This window comes from Sorex fumeus, unplaced genomic scaffold (genome assembly GCF_029834395.1).
Source record: "Sorex fumeus unplaced genomic scaffold, SorFum_2.1 ptg000032l, whole genome shotgun sequence".
In the NCBI taxonomy this organism is placed as follows: domain Eukaryota; kingdom Metazoa; phylum Chordata; class Mammalia; order Eulipotyphla; family Soricidae; genus Sorex; species Sorex fumeus.
Window position 1 is genome coordinate 13344598 of NW_026606089.1, and position 15236 is coordinate 13359833.

General features: G+C 55.5%; 1 protein-coding gene across 1 annotated transcript in view; it reads left to right on the plus strand.

The window, feature by feature from the left end:
* Positions 1–15236, plus strand: part of TTC28 (tetratricopeptide repeat domain 28) — a 716021-nt gene that overhangs the window by 617512 nt on the left and 83273 nt on the right. Inside the window, exons 7-9 of the mRNA XM_056116601.1 lie at positions 8187–9528; positions 11280–11803; positions 15083–15192. Coding sequence (XP_055972576.1) covers positions 8187–9528; positions 11280–11803; positions 15083–15192 — 1976 coding nt within the window. The remainder of the gene's footprint in view (positions 1–8186; positions 9529–11279; positions 11804–15082; positions 15193–15236) is intronic.

Below are 15236 nucleotides of genomic sequence, written 5' to 3' on the forward strand. Positions count from 1 at the left end.
CTCTCTGCCCACACACAGACCCAAAGAATAGCAGCCGAACCCCCACCCTCAGAATCCAGTGAGAAACATTTTGCTAATCAGGTTCCGGCTGTTCTCCTAAACATACACTTCATTTCCCACCCACCCCCCCTGCTGGCGTGTTTTTGTTGCTGGTGGTACCAGGGATCGTGGCTTAGTCACTGTGGATGAGGCATCGCACATTTTGTTGAAGCATGACAGGAAGTCCACGGGAGATGGTAAGGGGTGCCACTCTCCGTGATGTGGGCGGGGCTGGGGGGCCAAAGTCACGGCCTTACAGATGCAAGATAGACTCACCGGGCTGCACCCCTAGGGAGCACTCCTGCTGGAGCATTTCTAAAGCAAATTGTAGGCACCGTGTCATTTTATCTGAAAATACACCTGTCCGTGTTTCTAACAGATGAGAACTCTCTAAAGCACAGCTACTATTCCGCATCTTACCCGGTGAGACTAATACCCGTGTCTTCGTGTCTCCTGATTATCTGGAGAGCAGGTGGGCTGGTGCAGCTGAGGATTTGTGGGCTGGGAATCCCGGCCTCGGCTCTGCCATGAGCTCCCGTCCCGCCCTGGGCCTGGATCACACCGTTTATACCGTGAGCCTAGGAAGGTGTCTTCCGGTTCTTCTGAGAATAAGTGGTGATTTGGTTAGGAATGGGTAAGAATGTGCTAAATGTTTCTAAAGGAGGGAGGAAGGGAGGAAGGGAGGAAGGGAGGGCAGAGGGATGGAAGGAAGGAAGGAAGGAAGGAAGGAAGGAAGGAAGGAAGGAAGGAAGGGAGGGAGGGAAGGAGGGGGGAGAGAGGAAGGATGGGAGAGAGGGAAGGAAGAAGGAAGGGAGGGGAGGGAGAGAGGGAGGGAGGAAGGAAGGAAGGGAGGAAGGAAGGAAGGAAGGGAGGGAGGAAGGAAGGAAGGAAGGGAGGGAGGGAGGAAGAGAAGGGAGGGAGGAAGAGAAGGGAGGGAGGGAAAGAAGGGAAGGAAAGAAGGGAAAGGGAAGGAAGAGATGAAGGAAGGGAGGGAGAGAGGGATGGAGGGAGGAAGGAAGGGGAAGGAAGGAAGGAATAAAGGAAGGAAAGGATGGAGGGGAGAGGAAGAAGAAAAGAAGAAGGGAGGGAAGAAGAAAGGAAAGTGGGGAGGAAGGAAGACTCTACCCGCTGTGCTACCGCTCCAGCCCCCAGACAAGATCTTAAGAGCAGGGAAAGGAAGGGCAAAGAAAGCCTTGAAGCTCCTGGATTCTGGGAGAGGTCTCCTAGGGCAGGATTCCCCAGAAAGACCAAAACCTCTCCCCTTTTATGATTCCTAACAGAGGAGGCATAGGGGTGGCAAGGAGGGGCAGGGGGGACGTGGCACAGCATTTTTCGCTGAGCTAAAGCTGGCGGGCTGATAAAACAGGGGTGAGGTTGATGATTCTCCTCTGGCATCTGCTCGTCCTGGCTGTTCAGGTCAGCGGGCACTTCCTGGGCCCAGCCCCCAGACATTCCACAGCAATAATGGGACGTGGGGCATGGCCTGTCCCTCCCCTCACACGGGCCCGGGGTCCCTCTCACTTTCAGAGAATTCCCAGCAGGAAAAGGCATCTGCAGTTCTTTTTTGCTCCCTTGCATTCTTGCTGATGTTCTCACTGCAGTGGGAACTGCTTCTGGAGAGCCCGGACCAGCTCCCTCCTCCCTGGGCTTTGTTGGTGGCCTTCCCGGGAGCAGACAGCAGTGCCCAGCACCAGCTGTGTCCCCTCAGTCCCCTGTCCTGGGCGCCCACCAGCCTCTGTCAGCAACCGCTGCTGTTCCCACAGCACTGACCATTCGCGACCCAGAGGGCCGGAACCCCCGGGGGTATTGCCACCACCCCAGTCCCACACCCGGTGTCAGCCCCGGACTCGGATGAGCAGCTTCTGCCCCCACGGGGCTTCCGCTGAGTTCCCGTGCCTGCTGCCCTTCGCCGCCCACCCTCCCGCTGACGGGCCCTCTCTGCGCGCTGCCATCTGAGTGACAGCTCTGGAAAGTCAAGCTGTGGCGTGGAAAGGGAAGGAGGATCCTCAGATTATCCCCTCAGCATGTGCAGTCACTCTGCTGGCAGCTCTCGGGCCGCTTTTATGTTGCCTCAACAAAGAGAAAAGCTGCCAAGAGCAAGGGGGTGGGCTGGGCTGGGGAGGGGGGTGAGGAGGGGTGCCCAGCCACACAGCAGAGACACGGGGCAGATGGACACCGTGCGCGCTGCCCCAGCCCCACCAGCTCTGCACCCCAGCCTGCGTCTTTGTGCATCTCAGCGCTTGGGAACCTTCTCGGGCGTCTCCATCCCACAGGCCCCCCTGGGAAGTTGGAGGAGGAGAAGGGGCCGTGCGCACTGGCTGGCGGTCAGACCCTCTCACCCGTCACCAGTTTCTGTCACGAGCCCATGAGCCCTGGGCAACCATTATCATCCCAACTGCTCCCTGTTAACCAGTTCAGGCTCCGAAAACCAAGGGGCAGCGGCTCAGGGTTCTTCCTTCCATCCTTCCTCTTGCTCTGCTCACCGCGTGTCCGGAGACCAAGCCCGGAGTTGCAAAGCTCACTGACACGATTGTGTTTCTCTTCTCAATGCTTTTCAGTGGTTCTAATCTCTGACTCTAGTCATAAGGCAAGCACAAAAACAAAGTTTTCGGTAGAGGGGGAAAAAAAATAAAGAAAAACGAAGACTGTTAAGATGGGCAAGTGGACATGGCTATCAAAGAGATTTGAGTAGAAGTCATGGATAATCTTCTCCATTGCCGTTCTGGAGGATGTGATCGATCCATCAGGACGTCGGAGGGCAGTCATCGTTGAGACGGAAGCGGTCATTGAAGCCCTAGCCAATCAGGGCATTCAAGCCCAATACATCAGGATCCTCCGTGAGCTGTATTGTGGATTCACTACCAGGATCTCACCATTCTACAAAGAAGTGATCGTTGATGTCAAGAGAGGGGTGCGGCAGGGTGATACCATTTCACCGAAACTCTTCAGTGCCACCCTCGAGAACATCATGTGATGACTAGAATGGGAAGGAATGGGAGTGAAGATAGATGGTCGGCAATTACACCACCTCCGCTTTGCTGATGACATTGTTTTAATAACACCAAACATCAGCCAAGCGGCACAAATGCTGGCCGACTTTGAACGTGAGTGTGGAAAGGTAGGACTACAGCTGAATCTTACGAAGACAATGTTTATGAGAAACAGCCTCGTTCCTGACGCCCCATTCGCTCTCAATGGAACGACCATCTCCGAATTCAACAGCTATGTGTACCTAGGTCGAGAGGTCAACATGACAAATGACCTGACACCCGAGCTGCGCAGGAGGAAGAGAGCGGCTTGGAACGCCTTCAAGAACGTCGAAGAAATAGCTAAGAGGACGAAGAACCTCCGGCTCCGGGCACATCTCTTTGATTCCACTGTTCTTCCTGCATTAACATATGCCTCAGAGACCTGGGCCCTACCCGGGAGCAGACAAGATGAGAACGCCATTCAGGTCTCCCAAAGAAGAATAGAAAGAGCTATGCTTGGAATATCACGTTTCACTCAAATGAGAGAAAAAAATCCGGAGTTCTGACATCCGTCGACGATCAAGAATCAGGGACGCTGTCTCATTTGCCAAGGTGTCGAAAATCAGATGGGCTGGTCACGTAATGAGATTTAAAGACGACCGCTGGACTAGAGCTGTTACCGACTGGATTCCACGGGATGTCAAAAAACCGCGTGGCTGCCCACCTTCGTCAAGATCATGAACGATCGGTTTGAGGCCCTTCATGTTCCCGGAGCGAACAGATGCCATTGGGCTACACTAGCACGCGACAGGGACAAATGGAGACGTTACTGGCGCCCGCTCGAGCAAATTGACGACTAATGGGAAGTTAAGTGATTAAGTGTTAAGATCAGGAGCCAGAACAATAGCACAGTGGGTAGGATGTTAGCACTCCGGTCCTGAGCCCACCAGGAGAGTGATCTCTGAGCGCTGAGCCAGAAGTTAGCCCTGAGTCTTGCCGGATATGGCCCCAAAACACAAAAAGGAAACTTAGCTGAGGGGGCTGAAGCCGTAGTACGGCGGGTAGGGTGTTTGCCTGGCACACAGCTGACATGGGTTCGATCCCTGGTATCCCACATATATGAACCCCGAGCACTGCCAGGAGAAATTCCTGGGTGCAAAGGCAGGAGTGACCCCTGAGCATCACTGGGTGTGACCCAAAAAGCAGAAAAGAAAAGATAAGAAAAGAAAAGGAAAGAAAAGAAACTTAGCTGATTACGGTTGGAGCCAGGCTTCTAAAACAAGACTTCTCAAAGGCAAGTGAGAACCATGTTTCCATGGTGATTTACAGTGCTAGCTTACCACCTGTGTCTTCAGGATTCCGGGACTTCCCCCGTTGCCTTACCCCAAATCTCACACTGCTTGCTGCTGCTTCACGTCATCTTCACCACCAGTGTCCTGTTGGATCCAAAATCACGGAGGGAAATGCAAACGCTTAGGGTGGGGAATCACTGGCAGAGCATCAAGGCAGTGGGAGGAAGGGCTCCAAGCACCGTGCTGAAATGCCCGCTGCACGCCCCCCACCCCCTGAACCCCTGCCCCAGCGTAGCCCTGGTCCTCATCAACCCTCTATTTTGGGTTCATCTCCTCTAAGGGTACCGAGAGAGTCCACTGCTAAAGGTCCTCTCGTTCCGTAAATGACAGAGAGGTTCTTCTGCTTCCCACCGGTCCACTGCCCTTGGCATTGGCATTCAAGGAGACAGAATAAATCCCCAGGAATGTGATTCCCACTGTTGGTTGAGTTCCCCAAATCCCATCAGTCCTCTTTCCACCAAATTCATAATTGAAAAACGTTGAAAATGCAGATAAGCCAAAGAAAAATCAGCACAGCACTCCCCCCATGCAAACATCATTAGGGTCGTGTTTAAATACATTCTGTGCCGTGCATGTCTGTACACAGACCAACAGATGTGTGTACACATACCTGGAAATGGTTTTTAGCGAAATGTGCTGTTTGATGACTGTTCCCTCAAATACTGTCATTTTTTTCCCATGTCAGTTAACTTCTTCACCACAATTTTTAGTAGTACCATGTCCTTCCATCATACAGAGAAACAGATTTATTTCTTCATTATGAGATATTTTACTCAGGCACAATAACTACTTGAGGGGCTTCTGTCTTATCCAAACTTTACCTCTCCCTCGAGGGAGTATTTGAGTCATCACAGGCAGCGATCATGTGCCTGCATGCCTTCATTTGACCTTCCCACCATTCTTCACGGTCAATAACAAGATTGTGATTCTCCTCACTTTACAGATAGCACTGTATAGCACTGTCTTCCCATTGCTCATCGATTTGCTCGAGCGGGCACCAGTAACGTCTCCATTGTAAGACATGTTATTACTGCTTTTGGCATATCGAATACGCCACAGGGAGCTTGCCAGGCTCTGCTGTGTGGGCGGGATACTCTCGGTAAGCTTGCCAGGCTCTCTGGGAGAGATGGAGGAATCTAACCCGTGTCAGCCATGTGCAAGGCAAATGCCCTACCCTCTGTGCTATTGCTCCAGTGCAGTTTATAGATAAACTTGTAAAAAATTCAGAGAGGGGGAAAAATATTTATGATTCGTCCCGTCCTCTAGGTTCAGTTGATGTCTAGAGGTGTCTACAGCCAGAGAGACTTAGTACGGGTTTAAGGCACTTGCCTTGCATGGGGCTGACCCCTGGACATCCCATGTGATTCCCCACCCCAGCACTGCCAGGAGTGATCCCTGAGCACTGAGACAGGAAGAAGCCCTGAGCACTGCCAGGAGTGACATGGGCCCTCTCCCCCGCCCCCACCCTCACCCCCAAAAAATGTGGCCAACCAACCCTTCTCAGCTCACCACGCTGACGGCCAGAGAGGGAGGAAGGCCAGGCCAGGGAAGCAGCCCCTGACGTAGCTGCCGCTGGCGTCGGCCAGCCCTCTTCCTAACGCCACCTCCCAGCTTTCTTTTATGATCGCCCTCATTTGGAACCGCTTCCTATTTATGATATATCTCATTTTGAATGGCTTGTAAAAACAGTCGCTTGGCTTAGCAGCTACGGCGGAGTTTATGAGGTTGTTTGAAATACTATTACTGCTGACGGTAAACTCAATATTGCAGCATTACAAGAGATTTTTGAAACAAAAGATCATCCAAATCCCGTCCCATAATAAGTCGATTTATACAGGCGCTTGTCCCCTGCAGGCCTCCCCCAGGCACACAGTGAGCCCCCCACACCATTGCCGCAGAGCCCTGCTGCCCTCCTCTTTTTCTAGTTGCCCTGATGTAAGCACCATCCCCGTCATCCCTGTCATCCCCGTCCCTTCATTTCTCTGTCTAGTCTCCATCATTATCGTTTTTAATGGCAGCCGTTGAATTGATAAAGCAAACATACTAATGGGGTTCCCCCATGTTTGCCATTGAAGATGCTTCCAATGGCCCAATAATCTGCTCTTTAAGAGTTTTGACCAGGAGATGTGAGCTAAGTAGGGGTATTTCTTTTTGGCTTGGGGCCATACTCAGTGGTGCTCAAGGCTTACTCTTGGCTCAGTGCTCAGGAATCACGTCTGGAACTGCTCGGGGATCAGAGGTGGTTCTGGGCATTGAACCCGAGTCATCTGCATGCCAGGCAAGCGCTGTAAACACTGTGCTGCCTCTCAGGCCTCAGACTGCACGCTCCTCTCCAAGGCCACATTGAAGAGGGCTACTTGCCCGGTGCTTACATTTCCCCTGTGCCTGCCGTGGACACATTCCCAGGAGCAGGATTTGTAGGGTACGCACAACAGTGCTCACGTGCTCCTTCCCAGGCTCTTCCAAGCTTAAAACCAGTGCAAAATGTTGACCCATTTCAGGGCAACCAGATCAGTGTAGGGGATATTCAGAATGTGGGGGCTGCTGAGTTGCATATGTGAAGTGACCCTCAGGCTCTCTGGTTTATTCTTTTTCTTTTTTTGATTGAATCACTGTGAGACACATAGTTATCAAGTAGTTCGTGATTGAATTTCAGTCATACAATGTTCCAACACTGGTCCCTACACCAGTGTACATTTCCCACCCCCCACCTCCCACCTCTCTCTCTCTCTCTCTCTCTCTCTCTCTCTCTCTCTCTCTCTCTCTCTCTCCTCTCTCCCTCTCCCTCTCCCTCTCCCTCTCCCTCTCCCTCCCTCCCTCCCTCCTCTAATTTCTATTGTCTTTGGGCATTGTTCTCATAATTGTGTTTTTTCATATCCCCTAAATGAGTGTTTTCATTGTCTGTCCCTCTCCCCCTGATTCATCTCACTCAGCTTGATATGCTCCATAACTATCCATGGATAAAGCAAACTTAATGACTTCATTTCTTCCTAACGACTGCATAGTATTCCACTGTGTCTGTTTGACTGTGATGGGAAATGAGCATCCCTGTGCCCCCCACCCATGACTGATGACTCCCCCATGTGCTGGAAGGGTGGCTTCTGCTCCCACAAATAGCCTTTGCCTCCTTCAGTAAATGGGGTCCCCATTTTCTTTAAAAAAAATCACACTGTGTGGGGCTGGAGTGATAGTACAGCGGGGAGGGCGTTTGCCTTGCATGCGGCCAACCCAGGTTTGATTCCCAGCATCCCATATGGTTCCCTGAGCACCACCAGGAGTAATTCCTGAGTGTAGAGCCAGGAGTAACCCCTTTTGCATCGCTGGGTGTGACCCAAAAGGGAAAAAAAATCACACCGCATGAGATCTTTACACACAATAACTATTGGGATTTTTCTTCACTGTTTAGTATCATTTCCAATGTCAAGTTCACCTCTCCACTTTAGATCTCAGCCTATGATGTAAAAATGGGGTTTTCATGGGGCCGGAGCAATAGCACAGCGACTAGAGTGACTGACTTGCAGGCAACCAACCTGAGTTTGATCCTCAGCCTCCTTGATGATCCCCTGGGCACAGAGCCCTGAGCACTGCCAAGTGTGCAATGCCCCCCCCCCCAAAAAAACAAACCCTCCTGACTTTTGTCACCAAAGCTGTCCGTGTGATCTTCTTGGGTGTCGAGGCTCAGAGCCTTGGGTGTCCCCTCCCTCTGGAGCGCTCCTGCCCTCTCTTCCTTTTGGCTTCCCTCATGAGCTTGGAGGGCATGCGAGTGGCCGCTGGCCGTGTGTGTCCCTTCCTTCATCGTCCCCTCCCTCTTTCCCGCCCTCTGCAGGAATCATCCACCAGATGAAAGGCGACTACGACACGGCACTGAGGCTGCACAAGACCCACCTCTGCATCGCCCAGGAGCTGAGCGACTACGCAGCCCAGGGCCGGGCCTACGGCAACATGGGCAACGCCTACAACGCGCTGGGCATGTACGACCAGGCCGTCAAGTACCACCGGCAGGAGCTGCAGATCTCCATGGAGGTCAACGACCGCGCCTCCCAGGCCTCCACGCATGGCAACCTGGCCGTGGCCTACCAGGCCCTGGGCGCCCACGACCGGGCCCTGCAGCACTACCAGAACCACCTCAACATCGCTCGCGAGCTGCGTGACATCCAGAGCGAGGCCCGGGCCCTCAGCAACCTGGGCAACTTCCACTGCTCCCGGGGCGAGTACGTCCAGGCCGCCCCCTACTACGAGCAGTACCTGCGGCTGGCCCCCGACCTCCAGGACATGGAAGGAGAGGGCAAGGTCTGCCACAACCTCGGCTACGCCCACTACTGCCTGGGCAATTACCAGGAGGCCGTGAAGTACTACGAGCAGGACCTGGCCCTCGCCAAGGACCTGCACGACAAACTGAGCCAGGCCAAGGCCTACTGCAACCTGGGCCTGGCCTTCAAGGCCCTGCTGAACTTCAGCAAGGCCGAGGAGTGCCAGAAGTACCTGCTGTCCCTGGCCCAGTCCCTGAACAACTCCCAGGCGAGGTTCCGTGCCCTCGGTAACCTGGGCGACATATTCATCTGCAAGAAGGACGTGTGCGGCGCCATCAAGTTCTACGAGCAGCAGCTGGGCCTGGCCCACCACGTGAAGGACCGGCGGCTGGAGGCCGGGGCCTACGCCGCCCTGGGCACCGCCTACCGCATGCTCCAGAAGTACGACAAGGCCCTGGGCTACCACACGCAGGAGCTGGAGGTGTATCAGGAGCTGAGCGAGCTTCCGGGCGAGTGCCGGGCGCACGGGCACCTGGCCGCCGTCTACATGGCCCTGGGGAAGTACACAATGGCCTTCAAGTGCTATGAGGAGCAGCTGGAGCTGGGCCAGAAGCTCAAGGAGCCCGGCCTGGAGGCCCAGGTCTACGGCAACATGGGCATCACCAAGATGAACATGAACGTCATGGAGGAGGCCATCGGCTACTTTGAGCAGCAGCTGGCCACGCTGCAGCAACTCAGCGGCAGCGAGGCGGTGCTGGACCGGGGCCGCGCCTACGGCAACCTGGGGGACTGCTACGAGGCCCTGGGGGACTACGAGGAGGCCATCAAGTACTACGAGCAGTACCTGTCGGTCGCCCAGAGCCTGAACCGCATGCAAGACCAAGCCAAGGCGTACCGGGGTCTCGGGAATGGCCACAGGTGAGGCGGACAGAGGGGAGAAGGGCTGATGGGCCCGCTTGGGGAGGTGGGGGGGGGGGGGGCAGAGGCAGCTGGAGCTCTGCAGGGGGAGCTCGATGGCTCGATGTCCACACAGCTGCTTGCAAAACGTGTCTGTGATTGGAATGAGGCTGGGAATGTTAGCAGGTGAGTAAAAGGGAGGAGACAGGGCCAGAACCATAGCACAACGCATAGCACAATGCATAGCACAACGCATAGCATTTGCCTTGCATGCAGCTGATCCAGTTTCCATCCCAGGCATTCCATATGGTCCCCCTCCGAACACTGCCAGGAGTAACCCTTGAGCATAACCAGATGTGACCCCCCCCCCAAAGCAAAATAAATAAATAAAAGGGAAGAGATGGATATACCTGGGAGGTTGGGTCTGGGTCCAGGCAGATAGAACTTGAGTGGTATGAAAAGTCAGCCCAGGGCTGGAGCGATAGCACAGAGGGTAGGGCATTTGCCTTGTATGCGGCCAACCTGGTTTCGATTCCCAGCATCCCATATGGTCCCCCAAGCGCCACCAGGAGTAATTGCTGAGCGCAGAGCCAGGAGTAATCCCTGTGCATCACCGGGTGTGATCCAAAAAGGAAAGAAAGAAAGAAAGAAAGAAAGAATGAAAGAAAGAAAGAAAGAGAGAAAGAAAGAGAGAAAGAAAAAGAAAGAAAGAAAGAAAGAAAGAAAGAAAGAAAGAAAGAAAGAAAGAAAGAAAGAAAGGCCAACCCAGGGCTTCCTGCGTCCAAACGCAGGGCCTTTTTGATGCCTTCAGAATGAGCAGGCAAAGAGAGTGTGACCCCGTTTAACTTTCCCTAAGATTTCCTGGGTAACAGAAAGGAGTTCTGCCACGTGCTTTGCCTGTCTCTTCCTTGGGGGTCCCACTGTGCTGCCCCTAGGGAGAGTCTCCTAATGACTGCAGGATGGCATCATCATGAGCTGTCACACAGGCCAGGCAGTCCACGTCCCTGGCCAGACGGATCGTGCCATGTCCATGATAATGCTTGTACCATCCCCCGCTATGCGGCACGGAGCAGACTGTGGCCCAGAAATGAGAGCCAGTCAGAAGACACTCACGTGCCCTCCACACTGGCTTGGAGGCCGGCTCCCAACCCCAGCCAGGCTCTCTCAAGCCATGCCTCCACCCTGCCCAGAAACCCCACCGTAGGCCAAGAGGAGCCTTTTCTCTCTGGAGGTGGAGACCCCCGGGAAGGTCTCTCTTCCCAGAATATACGGCCTGTTCAGAGAGCCGGGGGATTAGGGCTTCTGGAGCGGAGGAAGGGGCAGGGGCCAGACTAAATCATCCCCTGCAGAGTACTTAGAGCAGCTTAGGGTCCAAGATTTATAGCCATTGTAAAGCGATTTCAAAAGCCCCGTCCGAGCGGTAGTGGACACCGGGGGCCCCGGAGAAGCGACTGGCCCGCTCAGCATCATCGCGCCTATGAATATATTTTATGTCCCCTCCGGGGGGGTGGGGGTCCCGGTGAGTCGCCAGCTCCCCGGGAAGGTCACCCAGGGATGACTCTCTGAATTGCTCTCCAGATTATGAAATTCCCCTGCATCTCACTCTCCCGGGCACGCGATAGATCTTAGCCAGGAGAGGAGTTAAGCGCTCCTATCGTAAGTGACAGTGACAAATGCGTCTCATTTTCTCGGGGGCTTTAGCATGTCCGCACCTGCACGAAATAATATCGTTGCCTCTCTGTCTGCCTTCCCCCCCTGCCCCCCTCTCCCAGGGCCATGGGGAGCTTGCAGCAAGCCCTCGTGTGCTTCGAGAAGCGGCTGGTGGTGGCCCACGAGCTCGGGGAGGCCTTTAACAAGGCGCAGGCCTACGGCGAGCTGGGCAGCCTGCACAGCCAACTGGGCAACTACGAGCAAGCCATCTCCTGCCTGGAGCGCCAGCTGCACCTCGCACGGGAGATGAAGGACCGGGCCCTGGAGAGCGACGCGGCCTGCGGCCTGGGGGGCGTCTACCAGCAGATGGGGGAGTACGACACGGCCCTGCAGTACCACCAGCTCGACCTGCAGATCGCCGAGGAGACCAACAACCCCACCTGCCAGGGCCGGGCCTACGGCAACCTGGGCCTGACCTACGAGTCGCTAGGCACCTTCGAGCGGGCTGTGGTGTACCAGGAGCAACACTTGAGCATCGCCGCGCAGATGAACGACCTGGCGGCCAAGACCGTGTCCTACAGCAGCCTGGGCCGCACCCACCACGCCCTGCAGAACTACTCGCAGGCCGTCATGTACCTACAGGAAGGTAAGGCTGAGGGCCCGTGGCTCTCCCAGTCGGCTGAGGTGGCATGTCCACAGGGCAGGCCGGAGGAAGTGGGCGGCATCAGCACCCGGCTCCCAGCTGCGGGGCCTCCAGGTGTCTCTCCGTAGAACTGAGGCCTTACTGGGCGTCTCCTGCTGGGATTGCTCTGCCCAGCCTGGGACCAGGACCCCTTGCTTTTCAGAGCCCTCCCCAGGGTGAACAGTTCCTTCCCACGCACATGGCACCCAGCCAGGCTCCTGGGGAAGGGCAGGGCCTGCGTCAGGGGCACCACCCATTGTCCCTCTAGAAAAGACCCACGTGGCTTTAATGTACAAAGGCCAGTCGGTGCTGATGGGGCCCCCACCAGGGCCCCCTTTCCCAGGACTTCCTCCCCACAGGGGCCAGTGTCTGTGCCACCCAGGTGTTGAGGCACAGCCAGGAAGTGGCAGCTTTTCCTTCTGCACAGGTAGGGTCCATGCAGAGCTGTCCTCGGATGCCTGCTTTGGAAGAGGGGTCTGGGAGATGCCCGGTGATCTCCTCCACCTCTGTGTGCAGGGTTGGGGCTTTCTGCACTAAAAAGGCCCCCTTCTGTGTCTCCCCTGTGCATGCACACACCCACTCACACACACACACACACACACACCTACCTCCCTCCCCATTTCATCTGCACACTGGGGCAAGGAGTGACTTGCTGGTTGCAAGCAAAAAGCTGTTGTCATTCCCAGGCTTCTTTGTGGAACTGGATTTAAGGATCATGAGACCCTGGAGGGTTTATCTTGCCGCTCCCGCTGGCGGCTAAACCACGCAAGGCTCAAAGGATTGAGGCTCACTCACCGGGGGACCAGTGGGTGAGAATGTGGGGCTCGGCTGTGGGGCTGTGGCCCCTAAACCTCTCCACACGGGGGGTTTGGAGGGAGGGGGTTCTAACCAATAGGGATGGGGCACTCAGCTCTCGGACTCAGACCTGGACACGGGAACGTAGAGCAGAGGGCAGCGTGGGTCAGGCGAGGTACGGGTGCTGATGGACCTCCAGGCTCCCAGGCTGGGGGTGAGGCTGGCAGATACTCTGCCTCAAGTGCTCAATCCTTGCATTGGCCCTGAGGTCTCCCTCCCTCCCTCGTGCTCCCATGTACCTGACGGGGGTGATTCGCAGCTGGGCTGCCCCCTTTCAGATGCCCGAGTTCTCCTCTGTTTCCCAAACAGCAGTTTGCCCCATGGTGATTCGGACCCTACCCGCATGGGAATCTTCACTTGGGGTTTGTCTTTTCTCTGGTCATGAGCCCGGCAGAGACCCACATTCTCGTGGGGGCCCCTCCATGGCGCCCATCCCCGGGTCTCCTCGCGGCCTGACTAGGTGCCTCTCCCTGACAGCTCCGGGCTGGCACAGCCGCCCTCCAAGTGCCCTTTGAACTAGCCCTTACCCTCTTCCCGGGAGGGGCACCCACCGGCCTGGAGTCTGTAGATGGCAGCTCCCAGCCCTACCACCACAATGTCTCACCCAGGGCCTGGTCTGAGCCTTTTGAATCGTCCCATCTTTCCATCGGGCGATTGGGTTTGACGCTCCGAGCTCCCAATCCTCAGTCCAGCTGTTAATTTTACAAATGACGGGAAGAAATTCAGAGCCACCAAGTGACTTGTCCAGACCCTGCCACTAGCCCTTGGGCACACCAGGCTCGGGGACGAGTAAATAAGAGACTTCAGAGTCCTCAGAGGCAGAAGCAGGCGAAACCCTGGAGGGGGCCGGATCGCAGCCTGTCTGTGGGCTTGTAGCACTTCGTCATTGAACCTCCATCCACCTCTGGCCCCAGGAGGGTCCCTTCTGCTGGGAATCAGGCCGAGTCCCCTGTCTGTTCTTCTTACCCTTCCATCCACAAATTTCACTTCCAGGCCCCAGACCCAGAGTCCGTGGGCAGTAGCTAGCTTTCCTGAAGGCTGCATGCTGCCAGCCCATGGAAGGTGCACGCAAACGTCTACCCTGAAACAGTGGCCCACAGGTTTGCCCCGTCGCCACCAATCATCTGTGTTCCTTCTCTGTGAGGTGTCTCAAGGGTGAAAAATATGCCCGCTGGACCTCAGAGACGGTGCAGCGGGCAGGGCGTTGGCTTTGTACAGGCAGACCCGCATTTGATCGCTGGCACCACATTGGGTCCCCTGAGATCCCCCCCCCCCCCCCCGCCAGGAGTGAGCTCTGAGCACCACGAGGAGTATTCGTGTTATCTGAGCAAAATCAAAAAAACAAAATACCAAAATCAAAGTATTAGTGGTATCTGAGCGGTCTGCTAACAGGATTGAACCTCCCAAGGCCATGTCTGAGTTCTGGGTTTTGTGCGTTTGGAGACTCAGAGCCTTTTGCAGGCTGGAAACGGAGAGCATCCATTCTTAGCCTCTCTTCCCGGACCCAGCCCATCCCAGGGCAGAGAGAGGCCTGCCCAGCCTCGGTTAGAGAGGGACAGAGGAGTCTTGTCTTTGCGTGCAGATTTGAGGCAGAGCCCAGGGTGATTCATGTTATCTCCTGTGTAATCGAAACCAGAAGATGCAGAGAAGGCTGGGAAGGACAAAGGTGCAGACAGTGATTGGCTGCCCTCCGCCTTGGCTCCCTCAAAGTCCCTGGAGGTGATCGCGGTCCTGAAATCCAGAATCTTGCGATGGGCAAATAACCACCACTGTAGGGCTACCTGAAGGCCCAGTCGGATGAGTGTGGCCTCATTGAAAGCTTCCAGGTCACACACTCACTGGCTCGGGGCGGGGGTGGGGAAGGCTTCAGAGGTACCTCAGCTGCATTAAAGCGAAGATCAGATCAGCTGGGCACGGCGACGGTAGGGGCACTCAGTCTGCAGTGTGAGAATTCTGCACGAGGCCAGAGATGCTGCCCTGTCAGCCTGTGTGTTAGCTCAGCTGCTGGGCTGAACGGTGAAACTGGCCTTCGAGGCATCTGCCAGCCCACAAACCAGGTTGGGTGTTAAGTTTACCCAGCAGGAGTTTTCATTCACAACATCACCTGCGGGGCTCACATCTGGGAGGGCGGCCAGGTAAGACGCCCTCAGCCGCCGCCGTGTCTGTGCCCGTTTCTGGCCCTGGACTGCACTCGTGGATGAGTGGATGGGAGCATCTAGGAGAGGTGGATGCCACGGTGGCCAGAGGCCGGCAGGGATGGAGCTTCCAACAGGCTGTGTCATTGACCTTCTCTGTGCAGACCCCAGGCCAGCTCCCGGCCAGCTCTCCTTGGCCAGGTGAACCGTCTGTCTTCTTAGTGTTTGGTAAAACGTCTCTGCCTCCTTCCAGGTTTGAGGTTAGCTGAGCAACTTGGCCGCAGAGAAGACGAAGCTAAAATCCGCCACGGACTCGGTCTGTCCCTCTGGGCCAGCGGCAACCTGGAGGAGGCCCAGCACCAGGTGAGAGGAAGCACCTGTGTCCCCAAAACCCTGGGGGGCAGCTA